The 25,215-nt window shown below is 48.1% G+C and overlaps 1 protein-coding gene across 4 annotated transcripts in view; it reads right to left on the minus strand.

Moving 5' to 3' along the window:
- The window catches only part of GRAMD4 (GRAM domain containing 4), a 480,409-nt gene that overhangs the window by 79,841 nt on the left and 375,353 nt on the right, over positions 1 to 25,215 (minus strand). For all 4 annotated transcript variants that reach the window (XM_078679725.1, XM_078679714.1, XM_078679734.1 and 1 more), the window contains one exon: positions 6,912 to 7,003. In XM_078679725.1, the coding sequence (XP_078535851.1) occupies positions 6,912 to 7,003 (92 nt within the window). The remainder of the gene's footprint in view (positions 1 to 6,911; positions 7,004 to 25,215) is intronic.

Genomic DNA, 25,215 nt, shown 5'->3' on the forward strand with positions numbered 1-25,215 from the left:
GGCTCTAGAAGGTGCACAGACTGATTGGCTGGAATATGGACCATATAAGGACATGGATATGTTACTAAAGTGAATTCTCCCTTTAGGCTTCTATGGGCCTTTGTTGTTCTATGGTACTTTTAAATTTCTTATTATATCTATTTATATATTTTATTATATGTATACTTATGTATATATTTTATATCACTACTATTTTATGTACCGTGGGACTCCCACTTCGACGACGGGGAATTATTCAAGCATGTGAGTCTATGAAAGATACCCTAATACTGGAGAACACCACTACTCCACCAATGGGTTTCGACCTCACAGGGTCTTTCTCACGGTAGGTCAGTCTTTCTTTTCATTATCTTTAAATACTCTCTATTTGTAGCTCTTGATGAAGCATGATGGGTGTTGTAGTTTAACATATGTATCCAATTTGCAAGTTACAATTCATCATAGTAAAACTAATTGCATCATCTTATGTTGGACAGTATGTCATTGTATGCCTATTTTGATACATCATTGGTACATATAAGTGGTATATATAATTCATTGATTAATTTCCACCATTCTCTGTATAGTAACAAGTCAAGCACAAATTACATGAGGTCAAACTGTTTTTCATACTTATGTAGTGTTGGATACTTATACATAATTTTAAATGCGTGCCTGAATCAGATTGTATATCTTAATTCATGGTTCAATGACAATAATCAAATCAAATCACACAAGAAGCCAAGAATCGCCACTCAAACACTTGTTTTTTCAACTGGAACGTCTTTACAAAAAAGCGATCAACAAAAGCTGGGAAATCATAGCATTAGAAAAGTATCTGGAAGTAGATCAGGTCCCTAGAGGACTGGGAATATTTATGATGTAGAGACACCTAGACAAGGTCTGAACTTTTAGAGGAATGAGGGTCGAATAACGAAGTGCTCAATGAACATGATGAACATTCTGATCTTGTCTGTCAAAGAATGTCTTTTTATTTAATCATGAGCTTTACCATCAAAAATGCGATGCTGCAATGGGCATTTCCTTCTCACTGAACTACCCGAATATTACAATGGGTTGGTGGGAGAAGAAAATGGCATGGGGAACTGATAACCATGAAGTACTGAAGAACATCATATTTTGGGTCAAATTTATTGATGACCTATTCCTTATATGGAATGGAAATGAGAATGATTTCATGACATATTTAAACAAATTGAACAACAATAATATATAATTATCCTTTACATGTGCAATAAGCAAAACAAATATTAACTTCTTAGACACACATCTATATAGACCAAGGCACAATTCACTCCACGCTATACAGGAAGGAGACAGCCACCAATAGTATGCTCCATGGGGAAAGTTTTCAGCCCACCTCATTGATAAAAATTATCCAGTATGGAGAACTAATAAGGATAAGAAGGTACTGTTCTAAAGATGCGGGAAAAACATTTCTAAAACAATTTCAAGATTGAAGAACAGCGGATATAAAGAAAAAGACTCATTGACATGACTCAGAAATGTTTAACCCCTCCCATGCTCATGAGGAGCTCAGCTCGTCATGAGCCACGGTGCTCCGGTGCTCATGACGAGCTGAGCTTGTCATGGCCCGTGGAACGCTCGCACGCTGGGCTAATTCCCCTGCTGTGCTGAGCGTTCCATTAAACGGGCGTGGTCGTGACAAGCTCAGCTCGTCATGAGCTCCGGAGCACCGTGGCTCATGACGAGCTGAGCTCGTCATGAGCATGGGGGCGCTGTGCGCACCCCGCCCCCCAGCACTGCAGGGGAATAGCCCCAGCAGCCAAGGGGTTAAACAAAATCACGTGCAGATGCGTTAATTACGAAGAAAGAAATACAAGGTCAGCGATGTGATCAACAAGAACAAGCTCCCAGATTAATAATCACCTACAGTAAAGAAAGTAAACAATTATTAATGGAAAACAAAAACATTGGCATTTGATATCCAAAGATCCAGACATGAGTAGGAGCTTAGCACGCACCCAAGATGGTCGTGTGAGCTTAGAGCTCCCGGGCCTTCGCCACCTCCACCGACTATCCTGTACCCTATCCTGACTTAAAGGACGGGTTCTTATTGGCGCGGCCCTGCTGATCGTTTCTCCGTTTTAGGATTTCGATTTGGACCCCGGGAACCGCAGATATGGACTTTTGAACATTTACGGCCTGCTCCATGGTACTGCCCCGGACTTGGTTTCTCTGCCAGCCGGACAGTAATTGAACAACAACGGATCATGCGAGCCTCCCTTGCCCGGTCTTCGACTTTCAGTTTCGTTTCTCGTGCTTAGACCTCTTTGACTTTGCCTCGATCGCCCTGGTTTATCGCTCTCCACCTAACCACGAATCTCCAACTGGTGACCTGGCCTTTCACTACTCATTGCCTGGTGGTAGATCCTCGTCTTTTTCATCAGATTGCTTCAGGCGTATCGAGTGTAGCCATTTTCACTAGGTCTCAGAATACCCTCCGGGGCGCACGTCCCAAAATGGCCACCAAGCCTGAGGGGGAAAAGCGCAAGACCAAACTGGCAAAGCGAGGGGGTTCCGTGCAGTCTAACATTATGGACAGATATACCCTCGCTAAGGGCTCACTTGTTTGCCCTTGCGCTGGAGCCGCTGGCGGCCTGGCTGAGGTGGGAGCCGTCTCTGAAGGGCATTAGGTGGTCTCCGGAGTTGGAAGATCGTATATCTCTATACGCAGACGATATTCTCTTGTACCTTACATCGCCTCGGAAATCGTTGATCGTCCTTTTCGACGTCTTGACTTCTTTCCGTAAAAACTCCGGTCTTGTCATCAATTGGTCGAAGTCTTGCGTCTATGTCCTCTCCGGCGAAGCTCCTCTCCTGCCCCGTGGCTGTCCTATCTCGGTGGAGCTGGAGGGATTCAAGTACCTGGGTATTTTTATTACCTTGGACCCTGTGCTTCGTTATGAACGCAATTTGTTGCCCCCTCTTCAGCGCCTCCGTGATGATGTGATTGCGTGGGGCAGGCTCCCTCTTTCTCCTCTGGGACGAGCGGCGCTATTTAAGATGATGTCGCTCCCGCGGTTTCTTTATGCGCTTCAAAACACACTGGACATTGTACCTGCCAGCTACTTTCGGGAGATTGAAAGTCTACAGAGACAGTTGTTATGGGGGGGCGTTCTCGTATTGCCCTTTCGAAGCTGACGCTCCCTTGGTACGATGGGGGCATCGCGCTCCCGGACGTCCGTCGCTATTATTGGGCCTCTCAGCTGGGGGCCATCAATCACGGCACTTACGCTCCTTTGCCGAACCCGGCTTTTGGGATGGATAAATGGCTACTGCCCGGTGGAGATTACAACAGGGCTCTATACGCGAAATCTGCCGGCAGATCTCTCACGGGCCCCACTAGGACAGCGGTGCAGGTGTGGCATCGTGCTACAGCGGCTATGGGATGGGCTGACAGGCCGACTCGTGCAACTCCGCTTTATGCGTCGGAAAAACTTAGCTCCCTCTGGAAATCGAAAGGTTTTGATAGGTGGGACGTGATCGGTATCAGCAGGGTTAATGATGTATGGGTCAAGGATAGAGTCAAGACGTTTGAGGAGCTGAAAGCTGAGTACGACCTGAGTGATAGAGAATCCTTTCGGTATGCGCAAATCCGACATGCGGTCCTATCCGTTTTTCCCCAGGGCTCGGTTATTCCGGAGGCGTCCCCGCTTGAAGATCGGATATTCGATGGGCATGTCCCTGATAGCACGATCTCGCTCATATATAAAAAGTTAATTAATACCAGACTTGACCTACTGGATAACCTTCGAGAGCTATGGACTAGTGATGGTTTGGAACTCGACGACGAAGACTGGCGGGCTGCGATCTCTTCCCCGAAGGAGGTAGCTATCCCGGCACGCCTCCGGTTTGTCCAGCTCAAAATTCTTCATAGGGTATACGTGACTGGTCCTCGTCTGGTACGCATGGGATTCTCTGCGGATGGATTGTGCAGGCGTGGCTGTGGTATGGTGGGTACCTTTCTCCATATTATTTGGGAATGTCCTGCTGTGCTACGTTATTGGACTCGCGTGCATGAAGTTATGAGTGAGGTCACGGGCGTGCAATCAATGCCTGAGGCGCGGAGATGTCTGTTGAATGTATGGGAGCCGAATGATTATGACCAAGCGCAGCTTCGATGGGTGACCTTGGGTAATATGATTGCCAAGAGAGACATTGCCCAGTTATGGGGCGCCCAGAGGCCACCGACAGTTCTGGTGTGGCAACAAAACATGGACTGGTGCATGTTTAGAGAAAAGACTGTTTATGTTTCCCGTGGCACGCACCGCAAATGGGGGAAAATCTGGGCTCAATGGAACACATACCGTGGTGATATATGTACTCCCCCCCCCCCCCCATCCGGACCTGAATACTGACCTGTCATCCTCCCAACCTGATGTTTCCTCCGCAGGTGTTTAAATATTTTGTTTGTTTCTGATTTCCTCCCCCCCCCTAACCTCATCGTATACTTCTGTCATTTGAATTGCACATGTACCCCCCCCCCCCCCCCCCGGCACCGAGGTGACACATTTTGTATTATATTGCCTTGTTTTTGTTTCATTTCTATGTTTTTTGTTATTTGAATACAATAAAAAGTAAAAAAAAAAAAAAAGATCCAGACATAGGTGAAATGCTGGGAAAAAGACCATTGGTCACCCACAGAAAAAGTAAATCTCTGAAGGACCAACTGGTCCAAAGCCATCTGCAAGAGAAAAGATCAACAACAAACTGGCTAATGGAAGCTAGAATAGGATTCATCAAATGTAATAGCTGCAAGGCATGCAAAATAGAAATCAATAAGAACCAACTGCTGGACACAGAAGTTAAAATGATTCAAATTGAGCAGAACATTACATACAAAACAACATGTCATCTATGTGATAGAAGGCAATAGTGGCCTACAATACAAATGGAGCACAACATACATGTTGAGAAAACGTATACTAGAACATATCAGAACAGTTAAGAATAAGGATGTAAACTATGTTACAGCCAAACATCTGATGCAATGCCAAAATGTCGACTGGAGAATGATGAGATTTTTTGGACTTGATACAGTCACACCAAGTGAACGGAGAGGAGACAGAACAAAAAGACTAAGACGATTGGAGTCTCGCTTCATAATAAGACTTAAAACTAAGACACCGACGGGCCTTAATAATGAAGAGGAACTCTATATACATTTATGAATCAAGAACTAAACAATGCAGCATCTGGTCAACCATCATGGTTGGATGTCACGCCATTGTAACAAGCAAAGGGATTATGTCTTGGTACTAGACCTTTAGACAAACATATGAACCATTGTATAACACGTACATTGTGAATGTAATGATACTAAATCATAACGTCCAAAATATATTGGCACTGAACAGTGAATTATGAATTAAGATATACAATCAGATTCAGGCACGTTTCAAAATTATGTATAATTATCCGACACTACATAAGTATGAAAAACAGTATGACCTCATGAAGTTTGCGCTTGACTTGGTACCCTGTGAGGTCGAAATGCGTTGGTGGAGTAGTGGTGGCTCACCAGTAAAGAAATACAAAGGATTCACTGAGTTTGGCATGTTTGTATCGAAAAAGGAAACATGGGTTCCGAGGTTCAGCTCGTCGCCAGCACCCACAGTTGAGCACGCCAGGTCTGAAGAGAATTGCAGTGACAAACACACACACACACACAGACACAGACTAACACACACACACACACACACTGAAACGGACACTAACCCTGACACACACACACACACACACACTCTCTCTCAAACATATACACAAATGCAGAAAGTAATATTTTATTGAACTATTCAATGTAGGGGGGCCCTGTCTCACGCGAGGCTGCGCCTCTCCATCCTGAACAATGTATATCTGTCAACATGCGCCAAACATTTTTCAGATCAAAACTGGCTTAAATAGTATTCTCTTATTAGAGACTTAAACAGGAACCCGTTTTTAACTCCAAATAGTTAATCTGTGTCAAAAGTATGCCGGTGACCCTTTAAGAAGAATTTAGAGAATGTACTCAAAGTAAATGGTACCTAATTTCCCCATAGTTCAACAATACATCTAACCAGTGCTTAATATGTAAAATAGTAAGTGCCAGGGCCCGACCAGGAAACCAGACTACTGCAGCTTGCACCACCCATTGCCCGTCATCGCTGCCAAAACAACTACTAAACTATTTCTCTCGCCTGCAAGTGTGGCAGTTCAGATTATTCCAGGTCCCCAAAGCTTAGGAGTGGCTGGGTAGCAGGTATTATGATGTTTTTAATGTATATTGTATTTCTAAACAACCGTTGTTCTGCTCATCTCTAAATTAGATGAGCAGTGCAACTATATGGTAAACCTTCGTAAGGGGGGTGTTGACAATTAAGTTCCTGCATTGAGCACTGGAAACCAATTAAGTGCAGGTGCTGAACACTGAAAAACACTGGCTCAAATTAGGCGCTGTGTCTAACAGTCTCCCGCGAGATTGCATAGTAAATCAAATGTTCATGTGCAACTAGTAGCATTAATTTGCAAAAATGACATGCTACATCTAGTCAAGGGGTTCTCTTTGAGGAGCCATCAACTCACTGAAAAATATTAAGCACCGTCTATATTTAGAGTCTGATCTTCTCACACAAACAGCGCTAGTTGGTAGTGGACAGTATGTAGGGACAAGAACAGTCAGGTGCGAGTTAATCACAGTAATCCAGAGAGCTGCTGGAAAATCTTGCAAGGGTATGCCAGAAGTTCACGTGCTTTTAGGAGTACTCAATTTCTTTTTCCAATGACTTACATGTGCGCCTCAAATAGCATTAACTGATGTTCCAAGTGAAAGGATATTAACGACTGTAATAACAAAACACATACAATGTTTAACGAAGGCCAAACAAGAAAAATAATTACTACAGTACCTGGCTATGAGGTAATTAAGAGATAACCTCACAATTGCTAAAAATATGAACATAGGTATGGCCCAGCCATGCCAAACAGCATTCATGTAAATCTGCAATTAAAAGAGAGAAAATGGTTAAAATGCCTCCTTCCAAACGTGATTGTATTCCATTTAATAAATGTGCCCAGGCTATTTACTTTTTAGCATTCCTGCCAGTACGCAAGTCTTACACTTATCCCCACTTTCTTTTTTATATGAAAATATATCCAAGCTCAAGCTTGGTCTTATCATTTTTCTCTTATAGTCATACATTCGACTGAGAAAAGCACAGAGCTGAAATAAATATTCTTTGAAAGCAAATTATGGTCTTAAAAATTACTTAAATCTTTTAAATCAATCTAATAAAATAAATCTTACTCTTTGACACCAATGCAGGTCCTCTGAATGGACGCAAACAGGATAACATTATATGTGCCATCACTTGCAGAATGCAAAGTTGGTGGGATTCAAAAGGAAAGACAGGTTCGACCTTCGGAGACAGTCACATGGAAACAGTTGAGCAGTATAGCTAGAGGCTGACCAGAGTAGAATTATAAGGATCCTACATCCCCCTGTGTGAATCTATAAATGTTTTGCTATTGTTACACTTCACTTGTATCCTCTTCAAGGGGTAGATTGCTATATTTTTGCCTGGTTCACCTAGTCTTTCTGGAAAGTGATACTATGTAACCCTCTGTAGAAGTTATATTGTTAAGTGGTGTGTACCTTGAGATGCCTCAAACCTATGGATCTACATGGGGGATATATTCAGATATACCAGAAATATTCAATTTGAATGGGTTCCTGGAATAGATGTCCACACCTGTGTTGATTCAGTGTTACTCTTAACAGCAAATGGGGGATAATATAATGATCTTGTGTGCTTTGTCTGTCTTTGTACTAGGCACAGTTTAGACACTGAACCCTTGCAAAAGTCCACTCCTAAAGTAAAAGTGGTTATATCTTGCTTAAATCACATTTTAAGAGGGGGGGGGGGACATTTAATTTCCTTTAGTTCAGATATGGGATTGCAATTCTAGGTCTGAATTAAATAAAGTTTTTGCAGGTTACACAATTTCACTGGAAATGATCTTACTGGAATTTCTCATTTGGCCGTATCTATCAATCTTCTTTGATTTACAAAGTATTGGCTAATCTCTGGACTCCAGTTTTTCTTCCTTATGGGCTGGTTCCCTAAGTGCTGAGAGCTACAGAATCCTCAGACACTACAGAAACCTTGCCCCACTGCATTGACTTTGTACATATAGAGACCGAAGCGAAAAGGTTTTGACTGGCTCCAACTAACCACCAGACTGGCTGTCCATCATCTTTCGATACCCAGCGTTACCTGAAGTCAAAGTGCCAGCGAAGGCCTTCGCTATCAGAGATGTTGCATTTTCTGTTTAGTACTGGACTCATTTACCCCCAAAATCTCTGTGTCCACTTTCATTTCATTGGGAATGCTTGAATATATTCAATGTATTTACTTATTATACCTTTCCTTTGTTAAAAACAAAACCTGCATGGGACGTTTAATTTCTTAATCTGTTAATCTCTTAATGATGTGGGAAAACTACTCCCATAGACGAGACAATGGCATATGCCTGGCAACAGTATGGGCTTAGTGTGAAGAGTTTGAAATGCATCAGCTCGGGAAGGGCAGCTGGGGAGGTTCTGGGATCTTCATTAACTTGAAAGGGACATAGGTGAAGCCTGCTCATTCACAGTTTAGTGTAAGGGGAGACCAGAGGAAGGGGGTGCCTTTGTTCTTTAGGCCCAATGCAGCCAGTTTGGCACCTGCCCAGTGGAGGGGTAACTGGTTCCAGAACCATTTTGATATAGCTGAGTAGAGGAATTTTCATTACTATAGACTCCCTTTCAGGGGCAGAAGGCCTGTGCTGTCTTGGATTCCCCTTAGAATGTTGGATTGATTGTAGTAAGGCAAACAGAATTTGCTGCAAAAGTGGAAAGGCTTACTCTCTGGAACTATGCTTGAGCAAAGAAATCTTAGCCAGGTGAAGGTGTGAAAAAAATATACAGCTAAAGAGAATTCTCCAAGAACAAAATGTAAACAATTACCTCTCAGAGATGTTTTGAACCAAACTAATGTGCCTTATACAACGTCTAACCAGCTTTGGGAGAACTACAGCAGATACAATCTGTAACCTTGCCCTCCTACATGATTTTGACTTCCATTTAAGAGACCAAGTCAAAAGGTAGAAGCTTTGACTGGGACAAACCTACTTGGCATATTTGACCCATACTTAACTGTGGTTGGCATGAAATTTGGCCTAGACTCTGGGTCACACACTAACAGTAACTTCAATTGCTGCTTACATTTTTCTTGACACTTTTTCTCTGATTTTTTCAATATCTAAGATCTCTGGTTTCCCGAATTGGATTTTTGTAATTTTAGTGTCGTTTTTTTAAATAAACATTCCTAGATTTTTGTAAACTGGAGTGCAATTTTTATTGTGTTGCGTTTTTGAATTTTTAACTGTTTTGGTACTTCTGAATGCTTCACATTTTAACTCAATTGAGCTTAAATGCTCTGTGCCATAGCTATTTGGGGTTATGCTTAAGTTTTAAATTATTGAAATGTTTGCCTGGACCTAACAGGTTATTAACTGTATTACTTGCAGTGGACTAATATTTACCAAATCAATAGTTCACTTTCTTATAAACGTAATTGATCATCAACTTGATGTGCAAATGAGCCCATGCGTAGTAACTCCATCTTCAAGCCCTCCCTAACACAAATTTGTTGCTTTGTTTCCTTGGTTATTGTTGAATTTTTATCATGAGTTATACACGAAATGTATCAATGTACACTGCGGGATGATTTTACCTTCCATATATTGACATCAAATCGTCTTACTGTATGTATTGGAGACATTAACTCCTGTATGAACAAGTGCAAAGGACATTTCTGTATTGCTGCCGATGTATGAGATTTAACCCTTTTAACATGGTTTAATTAAATATTTTTGGGTTATCTTGAATTTGCCACATTTTCGGTATCCTGTCAATTTTTGTTTTTTTATTTCCACCGTATTTTTTGTCATGCAAATTATATGCCCGCATTTTTATTGTATAGTTTCATGTCTAAGATTTTCAAAAATGCTCCATCTCTTCCCCAGCAAGAAAACCTGTGCTCGCAGAGTACAAAATCATGGTCCCTTGATAATCACACACTGTGACAGTTCCATTCTGACTGGGGTAAGAAGATCAAGAACCCAAGTCTGTGAACTATCCTGTAAACAAGCTGAACCACTTGGTGTGATATGCAGCCAAAACTTGATTGAGGCAAAAGCCTATGTATTAACAGAGCAAAATACCCTCTCATCATAACAATTCCAGCTCCCATGTAGAAATGCTTTAAACACATTTACACAGCTGAAACTGAAGGATAAAGAACTGATAGTACAACAGTCCTAACACACTTGGGGATTCAGAGCCTGTGGCGTTATGCTGCCGATGGATGAGACCTCGCTTCTTCCTTCTGCTCCCGCTTAAATCATCCGGAATCATTGATTTCCTTGGCAGATTAGCCATTGAGTTAATCTGCACCCGGCTTTAACTCATTCCAGCCGCCATATACAAGGTATTCGGCAATTGTGCCTCAACACCACAGGCTCTGAATCCCTAAGCCTGTTAGGACTGTGTATATATAATCCCTGCATCCCTGTCTTGAGGAAGACCCGCTGTGACCACCAACAGGGGCACATAAGGGTCGAAATGTCGACGCGTTACTTAGGTCCAGATTGACCGGGTTTCTGTACTAAGAAAAAAACGCCTGGATTAGAATCAAGCTCTGGCCTTCCCTAAAGAAATAATTGTATATAGAAATTTGCTGACACTGTACACATTGTTCACTATTTTATCACTATGCACAACTTTCACCCATAGACACTTTAAGAATCCCCTGTACACTATTATATTTCACAGTCTTTTTTATAGTAAAAAAACTGTATTGCTTATCATGGAATGAAGTCATTCTGATAAACACTTGATCAAATCTCGTTGAGCGCAGAACTGATTCATTGAGTACTGTTTTTGAGTATTTGTGTGTCAAGAGAGCATACTATTTTCATTTACATCTATTGTACCCCGAATTAATGCCAGCCCTACCTGACAGACCATTTTTTCTTGAATCGTCACCACAGTTAAAAGTCAATAGGTGGTAGACAGGGTGAAGCGATCAGTCGTGCAACAAGTGCAGTGGCCCCGGGGCCAAGAAGTGTGAAGGACCCACTGTGCCCCAATTATGGCTTTCTTAGTATCCAGCAATGGTGCTAGGTACCTTTGTTCCTTGTTTGCACTAAAATTAGGCACAGGGCAACCTGGTTAAAGTACTGAGTGTAGAAGAACAATATGGAAGCAAAATATGAATGCTCTACAAAGAATATACAGCCAGATTCATCATTGAAAAATGGGCTCGCAAAGGGCCAGATTCTGAGAATCTGGCCCTTTGCGAGCGCAATTTTTGCATTTGGGATTCATCATCCCAAATGCAAAAATCGCTAATTGCGAAATCGCTAAATTTCGACGAAATGCATTTAAGGAATCTCTATTTGAGATTCCTTAAATGCAATTCATTAACCATTTTTAAATTGCGAATACGCTATTTTTGGCCGCTATTTACCGAGAAGTCTGACTTCGTGGTAAATAGCGAAAACTTAGAAAAATGCACTTTAGTGCATTTTTCTAAGTTGTATGTTACACACAAACATGTCCTTTGGACATGTGTGTGCGCAACATCAGTCTAAATTTCATTTCAGGGGTGCTACAGGGTGTCCTTTGGACACCCCTGGCACCCTTGAACTCGCATCCTTATTTGCGATGCAAATAAGGAATAAACTCCCCATTCATTCCTTAGGCCCATAGGAATGAATGGGGAGTTATTCCTTATTTGCGATTAGCAATTTGCTAATCGCAAATAAGGAAGCTGTAGAAATCACAATTTTTTTTGCGATTTCTACATGAATCCCGTTTTGCTAGTCCTTAATAGCGATTCCTTAATAATCGCTATTAAGGACTCGCAAGTGGCGTGGCTTGAGCACTGCCGAGCATGGTCGCCTGAGTCCCGAGCTCCGGGCCGATCTCGGCAATTATCCTGGTAGACCCCCTCCCCAGCGGCCCCTCCGACCTGCTGTGGTTCCTGGAGGTTTGGGGGCGACTCGACAGCTGCTGCACACCAGGAGAGCCCCGCGACCGCCTTGATCTCAGCGGCCGCCGGGAGGCTGGAGCGCCGACGGACGGCCTTCTTGCTGTGGGCCTACACCCGTCCCTGATCCCCGGCCTCGATTACAGAGGGATCGCCGAGGGATCTGACCCGTCGCTGCTGTGTGGGAGTCGGCGCGGCCGGGGGGGCGGCCCGGCTCCGGAGGGCACTGCGGACATCCCGCGCAGGCGTCCGAGGGCCTGCGGCTGCACCTGGCTGGCGCGCACGGACGGGGGACCGGACCCGAGTGGAGCTGAGGCGGCGCTACGCCTGGCCGGCGGAGTGTTGTCCGCCGAGGGGCGCCCATCGATTGTGGCAGATTAGACGGTGCAGGCACTGTGTGGGGCAGCACTGGACAAGGCCGCACGTCTGGTGCATTGGGGCCAGGGCTCCCGATTTCATAGCGGAGTCGGCCGGGCACCGGACGCAGGAGTTGGTGCTTGGCCCCCTGAGGGCCCGGTTATTCAATTGGAGGACTAGGAGCTGGTGTAACACCAGGGGCCTGCTAACGCTCCGGGGGGACCGTGCTTGAACTCTGGTGGTGGCACATTGGGGCCCACGCCACAGGTCCTGGACCGCGAGAGGCCGCCGGCCGGCCTGCTTTGGCGTGGCGGATTCCCCTGGCGCAGGACTCTGGCCTTGGTCCCGGATACACGCCGGAATGGCATAGGAGCTCCCCTAGCTGCGGGTCCTGTTCCCTGGATTCCACGGACGTCCGTTGGGTGTCTGGTGGGACCTGGCATAGCTGGCATGCCTGGCGGGTGTTAGCGAACGAGGGAGCTGGAGGGTGGGCCTGCGCTACCCCCCCGGAGTTATCTAGTGGACCCCACCCTGCTTCACACACGAGCCAGCTAAGTGGAGGTGCGCCCTGCAGCCCTGGTTACACTACGGGACAGACACCTGGTGCTTGACGCGATTGTGTGCTCTGTGGTACACTATGGGGAAGCCACGGAAGGGTGCTGGCGTGGCCTCGGCGGACCAAGCTGAGGACTCCCTTGAAGTGCACGACCAGCGATCGGCAGACAGCCAGAGCACGGGTCTCCAGCAGCAGCCGATGGACCAGATCCTCAAAGCCATAGGGGACACGAGGGAAGCGCTACGCCAGGATATTGCACTGGTATCCACGAACCTCGGCCTACTGAAAGCGGATCACGACAAGCTTGCTGACCGCGTCAAGTCTGCGGAGCTGGTGCTGGAGATGCTCGAACCGGCCCAGAAAGCGATGGACGCTACGCTGGATCGTTTGGCGCGAAGGGTGCAGCAGCTGGAGAGGAGGGCGGCTGACGCGGAAGGACGCAACAGGCTCAACAACATCAGAGTGGTGGGTTTGCCCGAAAATGTCGAGGGGGACAATATGGTCTCCTATCTTGAACGCTGGCTGCGGGATGTGGTGGTGCCTGAGGGCCTGACGCACTTCTATACCTTGGAGAGAGCCCATAGGGTCCCGGCCCGACCTCTGGCTCCGGGCCGCCCCCCTCGGCCTGTGATAGCCCGGCTGCTGCACTTCAGGGATCGAGACATTATCCTACGTCAAGCTAGATCAAATGGTCCGTACAAGGTGGACAATGCATCTGTGTCCCTCTTCCCCGACTACTCCCAAGAGGTCCAGCGCAGCCGCTTCTCCTTCGTAGCTGTCAAGCGAGCTCTCCGCGATGAGGGAGTTCAGTACTCTCTGCTGTTCCCGGCACGCCTGAAGGTGCTGGTGGATGGAGTGGCGACGTTTTGTGACTCTCCAGATGACGCCTGGCAGTGGCTGGAACGGTACAGGGCGGGCAAGGATGGTACGGGAACACGGACGGAGGACACGGAGGGCCGGCCACGGCCACGCCGGAGCAGGCGCAATCGGAAACGAGGACTGAGCCGGCGTTCCCCGTCGGCGTCGCAAACGGAACTGGAGAGACAGGCCGCCCTACAGGCGGTGTCGCTCATTTCTGGAGTGGCGGCGGAGGGCCCTGTGTTGGATTCGGGCTCCCGTTTGGGCTCTGATGAAGCGGGACTGGGGGGCTCGGATGGGGGCTCAGAGAAGGAACCTGGGGATTCGCCTCAGGTTACCCCCAGACGGCCGATGGACTGTTGGACGAGTGACCGCCAGGCAGCTGAGAAAGGAACAGTAAGTAGGGGTGCTCGGCCTATGGGGGTGACTATGCCAAGGTTACTGGAGTCCTTTTCAACGGGGTGATGGGTGTGGCTCCTTTCCCTATCTTGCCGGGGTGTTAACGGTGCTGACGGGGGCCCCATGGCACCGTGATCTTGATTGGGCGGGGGTGCTGTTTGGGAGGTGGGGGGGGAGAGGTCCCTTCTTAGTCGGGATCGGCCCATCACGGTGTGATGGGTCTCTGGCTGTCCGGCCGGAGGGTGTTGAGCTATCCCCTCTATCTCACGTAGCCTGTGAGTCTCTGGTGATTTCCAGAGTTTCCCTCACCTGTGGGGGTAGGAGTTTGGATGGGTAACAACTGCTTGGCGCCTGTTCTGGGGGTGGGTGGGTTGGGGGTAGGTTGGGGGTGTTTGATGTTGCAGGGGTTTGTCAGTGTGCCGCTAGGGTTGTTGTGGTTCGGCTGCCGCTATAGATCTACAGATGGCGGCTAAGTTGGAACTGAAATGTGTTACATGGAATGTGCGGGGGCTCAACTCCATGAGTAAGAGGTATAAGGTGCATGCATATCTAGTGCATAGGGGGGTTCAGGTGGCTTTTCTGCAGGAAACGCATTTAACTCTGGCAGAGGGGCGAGCGCTGCAGCGGCGTTGGAGGGGGCAACTTTTCTATACTACCTATTCCGCTCATGCTAGAGGAACGCTGATTTGGGTTCGGGCGGGCGTCCCCTTCCCCTTCCAGCCCATGACGACAGAGGTTGATTCAGAGGGGAGGTTTGTAGCGGTGTTGGGGAGACTGGACGGCCGGGACGTCACGCTTTGGGGTGTTTATGTCCCTAATTTTGACCAGGCCGCGTTCTTCTCAGCGTTATCAAAGAGGTTGATCGGCACGGTGTTCCTGGGGGGGGAATTTAATTCGGTGGTGGATGTGGATTTAGATCGCTCTCATCCCCCGCTGGTTCAGTCGGTGGTGCGCAGGGTGGCCAAGGCCCGGAGGACCTGGCAAGAGCAATGGGGCCTCCTGGACGCCTGGCGTACGCTCCATCCCACCGACAGGGACTACTCGTTTTACTCCACACATCACAATCTCCACGTCCGCCTTGACGCCATTCTCTGTACAGCTGGGGCCCAGGAACTAGCACGCAGTAGCGAATACTTGGCGAGGACTATCTCAGACCACAACCCTTGCTTACTCACGGTCCTTTGGTCTAGACAGCGGCAACCGATTCCCACATGGCGGCTGAATCCGTTGATGCTGGAAGACCCGGTATTTCGCACAGAGTTGCAGGAATGTCTTGAGCGCTATTTTCGGGAGAACGCGGGCACCGCAACTACCAGAGCGATCGAATGGGATGCCTTCAAGGTGGTGGTACGAGGCGCGTGCCTCTCATCCTCGGCCGGGGTGCGTAGGACGCTGCTGGCTGACGTGGAGGAGGACTCGCTCCGGCGGGTGGAGAAGGCTAACCACGCGGCGGGGGGCGATAGGGAGGAAGTGTTGGCAGCCAGGGAACGGGTAGCCGTACAAGTGGAAAGGCTTCACTGCCATGACTACCGGGAATACACGGTCCGGGCCCACGCCGAGAGGGATCGAGCCGGATCGTTGCTGGCGTGGCTAGCAAATCCTCACTCTGGGACCACGCCGATTCTATCCCTGAACACGCCTACCGGGGCGCTGGTTTACTCCCAACGGGAAATTAATGACCAGTTCCTAGCTTATTATTCGGAGTTGCATCGGAGTAGGCTGTCTCTGCTCCCGGCGGGATTGGATGCCTTCTTAGATGAGGCCAGGCTGCCGCAGCTGGAGCAGGGGAATGCCCTGGGTGTCGCGGTTACGCTGGGGGAGATTAGAGCAGCGATTAAACACATGGCCCGGAAGAAGACGCCGGGGGGGAGATGGTCTCCCGGTGGAGTTCTATGCTGCGTTCCTTGACCTTCTGACACCTCAGTTGTTACAGGTCTATGGAGAGGCGTGGGAACTGGGCAGGCTGCCGGAGTCAACAAGGGAGGCGATTATTGTGCCGTTGTTGAAGAAGGGCGGCCAACCCACGGCAAGAACGGCATACCGTCCGCTCTCGATGCTCACTGTGGACTATAAAGTGCTGAGCAGGATTCTGGCCACGCGACTGTCCGCCCATATGTGTTCCCTCGTTCACCCGGATTAGGCGGGCTTTATCCCCACGCGGAGCACCTCGGCGTGTATACGGCGCTTGATACGGGTTATGGACGTTGAGGGGGAGGGCCCTCCGGACGCGGCTGTCCTCTCGGTGGATATCGAAAAGGCCTTCGATAGCGTGGAATGGCCGTATCTGTTCTGTGTGCTGCGTCGGTTCGGGTTGGGGGACAAATTTGTCCGTTGGACGCAGCTGTTATATGCTTCTGCTAGGGTTCGCACGGGTCGTACGATATCCGCGGCATGTGCAGTGACAAGGGGTACTAGGCAGGGCTGCTCCCTGTCCCCGCTCCTATTCGCTTTGGCGATTGAGCCTCTGGCAGCGCGGGCGCCACAGGGACGGCACTACGAGGGGGTGCTGTTGCGTGGTGTTCAGCACCACATTTCTCTGTATGCCGACGACCTCCTGTTGTATCTGACTGGTGTGGAGACTTCGGTGCGGGGAGCGCGGGCCTTGCTACGAGAGTTTGGTGAACTGTCGGGGCTGCGTGTTAACTGGTCCAAGACCTGCCTGTTCCCCCTGACTCCCCAGTGTGCACAGCCCACAGAGCTTGGGGACCTACGTTGGGAGCCGGAATGTCTACCGTATCTCGGGGTTCACGTTTATCATACCCATACGTCCCTGTATGAGGGGAATGTGGGCAGAGCGCTGAGAGGCGTCAGAGGCAGTATTGGATTCTGGCGTACCCTTCCCTTGTCTGTGGCCGGACGAATAGCATTACTGAAGATGGTGGTCCTCCCGCGCTTGCTTTATTTTTTCTGCACACTACCGGTGTGGATCCCGCTCTCCTTTTTTCGGACATTGCGGTCGATGGTGATAGGATTCATATGGGGCTCTGGCAGGAGGCGCGTAGCTTTATCCACCCTACTTAGATCGCGGGAAGAGGGAGGCCTAGCTGTGCCGGATTTTGAATGGTACTACCTGGCGGCACAGCTGCAGTGGCTCACACAGGCTGTGGTGCGGGAGTTTAGGGGTCCGGACGGCCCGCAGGGCAGAATTATACGGCGACATGTTCTATCTTTCATATTGCTTCAGCAGGGACTTCGTCTGGACCAGCTGTCTCTGGAGGAACGCACCCTCCGCCACTGCTGGCTTCGTAGTCAAAAACGGGCAGGTATCCGCGTTCCTTATGCGCCGGAGATCCCCTTAGGCATGTGTACAGCCCTCCCGCACGGCGGGGACTGGTCAGGGCTGGCTGCTTGGGAGGACAGTGGGGTCCACATGGTAGGTGACTTGTACAGGGATGGTGTCTTGCTGTCGTTTTCCGACCTGCAGGAGGCTTTTGATTTGCCGAGAGGCGACTTCCTACTCCACGCGGCTTTAGTCTCTGCGATCCAGAGACGCTGGAGGAAGGGTCTGGCGGAACCTCCCACGTCGTTAGGCTGCCAATATGTCGTGATGGCGGCTGGCATCTTCAAGGCCGTTACTTGTTTATATAGGAGATTGGTGCTAGATGGCCCCCCCCCCACTGGATAGGCTACGGGAACGCTGGGAAACGGACCTGGGCCGACAGATCCCGGAGATGACTTTGCCCCAACTTGTGCGCCGGGCCTGGAAGGGCACGCGCAATGTTCGGTTCCAATTGGTCCAATACTTCACTCTACATAGGGCGTATTGGACGCCGGCCAAGATCCAGCGGGTTTTCGGTGGGGCGCAATCGGCGTGTCCTCGTTGTAACTCAGAGGGTGCTGACTTTGGACACATGTTCTGGGCCTGCGCGGGGCTTGGTTCGTATTGGGCTGATGTTGTGACTTGTCTGAATGAGATTACAGGACGCCAAGTTGAAACTGACATGGGAGCTTGCCTCCTACTCTGGTTCCCGCACACACCATCCACGAAGGTTACCAGTAAATTTTTCGATCTGGGGTTGATCCTGGCCAAGAGAGAGCTCACTCTACACTGGAAATCTAGGGGGGGTCCCAGCTTCCTGAGATAGCGGGGGTGTTTTCAGCAATGGGCGTCTAGTGAAGGGACTCTCCGCTTACAATTAGCCAACCGCGCAGCCAATGATAAAGCACTGGAAACGGCCAGGGCGTGGAGCGCGCTAGTAGTAGAATTACAATCAATGTCAGAAGTTGCAGAGGGCAGTGAGGCAGAGGCTCAAGCGAGCCAAGAGGAGGCGATGGAAGCGGGGAGGGCGGGGACGCCTGCGGGGGGGAATAGCACACTAGGCCTACATACCCGTTACCAGCCGAGGGACTGAATGGTCGCACCGAGGGTAGTGGAGGTTGGACGGAGTGGCATGCACGGGTCTGCGTAGCGTTCAGACCCCAACTAGGCGTGGGAGTTACTGTTTAAGACCTAGGAGGAGACACCTGCTGCTCCATGCAGATTTATGTTGCACTGCAGGAGTAACGTATGAGGCACACTGACATGGGGGTGGTGGGGGTAGAGGGGGTGGGGGGAGCGGGAAGGAGAGGGCATTGACATGTAGGGCGTGTTAATAGAACTATTGCTATGTAACAGGAAACTGGAGGAACCACTGTCATTTGTTTATTTGTTGATGTGTAAAATCAATAAAACTTTGTTTAAAAAAAAAAAAATTAAGGACTCGCAAAACGGGACAATGATGAATCTGGGGGATAGTTATGTAAGAACACGAGTTACTTACCTGTAACTACGGTTATCCAGTATTGGTATCTTTCATAGATTCACATGCCTGAATCATTCCCCGTCGTCGAGGCGGGAGTCCCACGGTAAATTATATATATAATAGCAGTGCCTAAAATTTCTTGTAGTAGGCTGGAAAGCCCAAAGGCCTAACTAGGCCTCAAAACTTAGCAGCCTATCTACATCATTATGTAAAAAGACCTGAAATAGTAGCCTCAGCCAATCAGCTGTCCTCACCCTCTAGAACCTTCCCAGCTCAGGCAGTTCTCCTCAGATTTTCCCAGCACAAATGAGAATGAGTATCCATAGAAAGAACTGCCCTACCGGGGAGGAGGGTGGGTGCATGTGAATCTATGAAAGATACCAATACTGGATAACCGTAGTTACAGGTATGTAACTCGTTTTCTTATCCAGTATTAGGGTATCTTTCATAGATTCCCATGCCTGAATCAGAATAGCAAGCAGTAACATCATGTCTGTCGATAGAGGAAGGTGGGAGCCAAAGAAAAAACCTATATCTATCCCCACTCAACCAGGAAGGTAATAGAGTACAAAACTTGTTAACAAAACATATGCATTAAAACCTTCAAAATATGACTGATAGGACAGCATTATAAATATGTAACTGTAAAGAATAATAAAAAGACTATAAGTTATCCAACCTTAGTGAAGAAGATGTTGCAGCACTGCATCACCAACAGCTGTCTCATCCTGAACCGCCGACTGCAGACAGTAATGTTCGGTAAAAGTGTGGACACTTTTCCAAGTAGTAGCTCGGCAAATGTTCTCCAGCGTCACTCCAGCGAAAAGGGCCGTAGATGTCGACACTGTTCTTGTGGAATGAGCTTTGACCTTCCTTGATAAAGGTCTGTTGGCCTTGTAATGACAGAAGGTAATTGTAGAAGACAACCACCTGGCAATAGTTGCTTTTGTGACAGCTTGACCGAAGGTGTTTCTCCCATAGGCAACAAAAAGTTGTGTAGATTTACGGATGTCCTTTGTCTTCTGAAGATAAAACTTCAGACACCTTTTCACATCCAGAGAATGTAAAACCCTCTCTGCAGGAGTTTTTGGATCCGGGAAAAAGGTTCTGAGTTTGACCGGTTGATTAATGTGGAATTGAGTTGGTACTTTAGGAATGAATTTTGGATTGGTTCTAAGCGTAACAAAGTCCTTAGAGAATTGCAGAAAGGGGTAAGTAATAGTGAAGGCCTGTATTTCACTAACTCTGCGAGCAGAAGTAAGAGCCAACAAGATTGCTACTTTCCAAGTCAGAAACTTCAGTTCCGCTTTATGGATCGGTTCAAAAGGCTTTTTTAGAAGTTGGGAAAGAACAACATTAAGATCCCACTCCGGAGGAGGAGGACGAACTGGAGTAAAAGCTCGGAATAGCCCTTTAAGGAATTGTTTGATCAAAGAGGATGAACACAAGGATGGTTTGTTGGAATTCTTCCTGAATCTGGATATTGCTGCCAGATGCACTTTAATAGAAGAAAAGGCTAGACCTGCCTTAGCCAATGACAGTAGGTATGGAAGGATGGCTTCAGGAAGAGCCTGAAGTGGATGAACCTCATTATCTCCACACCATGAACAGAACCTTTTCCACTTGAAACGATATGTTTTGATGGTACTCTGCGCACGTGCTTGCGACAATATCTTTCTGCAGTCCGAGGAGATGTTTAGGTCCTTGAACTCTAGGAAGTCAGGAGCCAAGCGTGCAAGTGCAGCGATTGAGGATCTGGATGATGGATTTGACCTCCCTCCCTTGTCAGCATCGACACTGTCGGTCTGAGCCGAAACGGAGGTTGTTGAGATAGTAGAAGGAGCTCCTGAAACCAAAATTGCCTTGGCCAACGTGGAGCGATGAGAGTGCAGTGTTCCCTCTTCATCTTTTGCAGCACCCTCGGAATGAGCGGAATCGGAGGATAGGCGTACGCAAACATTCCGGTCCATCTCATCAGGAGGGCATTTCCTCTTGACCCCCGTCCTGGGAATCTGCTGGCATAAAACAGGCACTTGCTGTTTTGCTGCGTGGCAAACAAATCCAGCGTCGGCTTCCCCCAGAGCCGAAAGATCTTCTCTACTTGATGTTGCTCGAGTTCCCATTCGTGACAGCCCACAAACGTTCTGCTGAGGCTGTCTGCTAGAGAGTTGCGAACTCCTTGTACATGCTCTGCCCTGAGGGATATGCCGTGACTCAGGGCCCATTCCCACATCTCCTGAGCTTGCAGTGACAGGGTAAGAGATTTTGTTCCTCCCTGTTTGTTTATGTAGAACATGCTGGTGGTATTGTCCGTACGCACCAGCACGGACGAATTCACAATCCTTGGCAGAAAGGCTTGTAGGGAAAGAAAAATGGCCCTTAGTTCCAAGATGTTGATGTGCATCTGTTGGTACTGATGAGACCATCTTCCCTGGATCCGAAGGTCCTGAAGGTGACCTCCCCAACCTTCCATGGACGCATCCGTAGTCAGGGTGAACTCCGGAATGTCTTGGAGAAAGGTGAGGCCCGGCGACAAGTTGTGTGCCTTTGACCACCAGAGAAGAGCATGTTTCATTTTGACAGTGACTTTGATGCGGTCGTCGAATGATCCCTCGACCTGCTTCCACTGACGAAGTAACTCTTCTTGCAACGGTCTCATTCTGAGTCTCGCCATAGGAATGAGGTTGATCGCAGATGAACACATCCCTAGAAGGGAAGCATATATCCGAACTGAAAGAGACTTTCTTGCGGATATTTGTTTTGCTAGTTTTACGAGTTTGTGTTGTCGCTCCTGTGTCAGGTATGCCTTGCACTAGCATGTGTCCAAGATTGCACCCAGAAAAGTCAATTGTTGACGAGGTTGGAGCTGAGATTTCCTTGAATTGAGGGTCAGTCCTAGATTCGAGAAAAGAGAAAGCGTTCTGCTGACCGCTTCCATTGTGGAGTTTCTGGTTGGACCTTTTAACAGCCAGTCGTCGAGGTATGGGAAAACCTGCATTCCCTGGGACCTCAACATTGCAGCCACTGGAGCCAGGCATTTGGTAAAGATTCTGGGGGCCGATTTTAGGCCGAACGGAAGCACTTTGAACTGGAAATGGACGCCGGCCACTTGAAACCTTAGGAACTTGCGGTGGTTCGGGTGAATAGGGATGTGGAAATAGGCGTCTTGCATATCCAGAGAAGCCAGAAAGTCCCCTTCGTTGAGACAATTCAGAACGTCCTTCAACGTTACCATGCGGAAACTCTGTTTCTTTAGATATTTGTTGAGTTTGCGCAGGTCCAATATCGGACGCCACTCTTCCGAATTTTTCTCCACGAGGAAGAAGCGAGAATAAAACCCCATCCCCTTCTGAGAATGGGGGACTCGTTCTATCGCATTCTTGTGTTGCATCTTTAAGGCTTCTTTGAAGAGTAAGTGAAGACGAGGGGGAGGGGGACCCCTGGGCGGCGTTGTTGGATGCTTCTGCAAAAACTCCAAAGTGTGTCCCTTGCTGATTAAATCCAGGACCCACTGATCTGAAGTTATCTTCCGCCATTGGTGGTAAAAGGCGGAAATCTTGGCGCCCACGGGAAGGAAAAAGTGAGTGGCTGACATCCGGCAAAGCTCATTGGCGCTTGTTAGAATCTCGCCCTTGATTGCCTGAGCGTCGTTTCCCTCCTTGCCGAGAGAAAGAACCAGAGGCAGGCTGCCTGTAAGAAGATTGGTAGTAGGGCTTGTTGTAGTTAGATTGATACTGACGATTTTGTTGGTTGGAATAATTGCCTCTGGATGAGTAACCACGGCCTCTAGCTCCTCTAAAGGACCCCCTCTTGTATTGCAGGGTTCCAAGAGATTTAGCTGTGTCGGTATCAGTTTTAATAGCCAGTAAAGCGTCATCAATGTGCTTCCCAAACAATGACTCACCATCGAATGACATGTCCAAGATTTTGGTTTGGACCTCAGGTCTGAAAGTGGTAGCCTTGAGCCAACCTTGACGCCGAAGCACAATTGCTCCAGCCAATTGTCTAAAATTGGTGTTAGAAATGTCCAGGGCGCAATCAATAATTTCTGAGGCCGCCCTTTCACCCTCTTGTACAATTCTGCGCACCTCCATCTGGTGATCCTCCGGGATCATTTCAAGATATTCCGTGAGGTCAGACCACATTTGTCTATCATAACGACCCATAATAGCTAATGAATTAGCAGCCTTAATGGAAGCTGCTGCATTTGCCGAAAATTTCTTTCCAATTGCATCAAGCCTTCTTCCCTCTTTGTCAGGTGGCGTTGAAATGGGAGCAGAAGGATTTTTGGATTTCTGCTGCGCAGCCTGAGATATGACCGAATCCGGTCGAGGATGACCTATTAAACAAGCAGGAGTATCAGATGGTGCTCGATACTTCTGGTCAATCCTTGGCAAGACTGCAGGAATGGAAGCTGGAGTTTTCATTATGTTGAGGCCTTCCTTCCATATATAATCAATAATAGGTATGGCCCTGACCACTCTCCGATATCCCTCTTTAAAGTCATGTAAAAAACAGTCCGACTGTTCAACTGTGACAACTAACTCAAATCGATTAGCAGCTCTCTGCATAATATTGTGGAAACCCCCAATATCTTCAGGTGGAGAATCTGAAGGGCGGGGAGGAGGTGGAGAAGGCGTAGGGATGACATAATCCTCCCAAGGATCCACAGGTGTGTTATCCGGTAACTCTCCCTCTTCCCTGCGGTCTTCACCATCATTGGAAGAACTGTCGTCAACTTGAGGAAGTGGAGCAGTATGTTGCTGTGGCGACAATGAAGCTCTTGGCGACGGAGGTCTTGGCACATGAACTGGAACAGGTGACCCAGCGGGCGCACCTTGATTGGATGGAAATCTCTGGCGATAATCTGCCAACATAGCCTGCAAGTCCTGTATTAAGGAAGTTGGTAAATGCGTCGTGTCCTCAGACCGAGGAGGTCTAGTATGAGGTGACTGATATGGCGTTGAATAAACATCATGTATGTATTGTTCTTGCACTTCCTCTTCATCATCCTCCTGATATTTAATATTTAATTGAGAAGGGTGACGGGCAATCCCAAAAGGACCATCATCCTCTTCCCCTTCATCCGACTCCTCTTGCATGTATGTCTCCAAAATGTGCGATGGCAATAGTGGAGAAATATGTGAATAATCCTGCCTTTTATACGTTTTCATTTGAAAATGAGTGAATTGTATCTTTGCTGGAGGGGAACCGTGCATCCGATGAGCAGATGTCAGTGCGGAAGCCCCGGTAAACGGAATCTCCGTCAACGGTCCTGTCACTGAAAAAGATCTAGCCGTCGACGAGGCCGGCAATGGTATTTTCATCGTCGACGGGTCCCTCGTCGTCGGGACCGTCGATGGTGTCTTCGTCGACAAATCCTTCTTCGTCGGGACCGTCGATGGTGTCTTCGTCGACGAGTCCTTCGTCGTCGGGACCATCGATGGTGTCTTCGTCGACGACTCCTTCGTCGTTGGGACCGTCGATGGCGTCTTAGTCGACGAGTCCTTCGTCGTCGGGACCGTCGATGGCGTCTTCGTCGACGAGTTCTTCGTCGACGAGACCGTCGATGATGTCTTCGTTGACGAGTTTTTTGGTGACAATGTCTTCGTCGACGACGGCCTCGCGGTCGTCGACGGAGCAGAAGATTTAGTCGACAGGGCCTTCGTTGAGAAGGATTTCGACGACGGTAACTTGGTTTTAGACAGCAATGGTGGAACAGACATCAAAGGTGACGTAATAGCTGAAGTGGTAACCATAGAAGTAGAAGAGGAGGTAGAAGTCCAAGTAGTAGTAGGTACAGACACCAGAGAAATCGTCTTAGCCTGGGTTGTACTCACAGTTGAAGAAGCCGGTGCACTCAGAGGGTTCTGAAGCTTTCTGAGAGGTTTTTAGCTTTTTCTTTCTCTCAGGAGAAGCATTTTCTGCGGATCTAGCTCTCTTGCTGGAAGTAGAGGCTTTGTACTCATCATCAGTGGAAGAAGACTTCAACCACAAAAGAACCCTTGCCTCCCTATCCCGGATAGTTTTCTGAGGGAAGGTACGGCAAATTCGGCAGTCCTTCACAACATGTGAAGGGTGCAGGCAATAAATACAGTCAGAGTGCTTGTCATCCACGTGCACTCTCTTCTTGAAGCAGGTCCCACAAGCTTTGAAAAGAGCCTTCTTTTCAGACATTTTAAGGAATAAAGATCAAAAACTGAGT

Source organism: Lissotriton helveticus, chromosome 1_1 (genome assembly GCF_964261635.1).
Source record: "Lissotriton helveticus chromosome 1_1, aLisHel1.1, whole genome shotgun sequence".
Taxonomy (NCBI): Eukaryota; Metazoa; Chordata; class Amphibia; order Caudata; family Salamandridae; genus Lissotriton; species Lissotriton helveticus.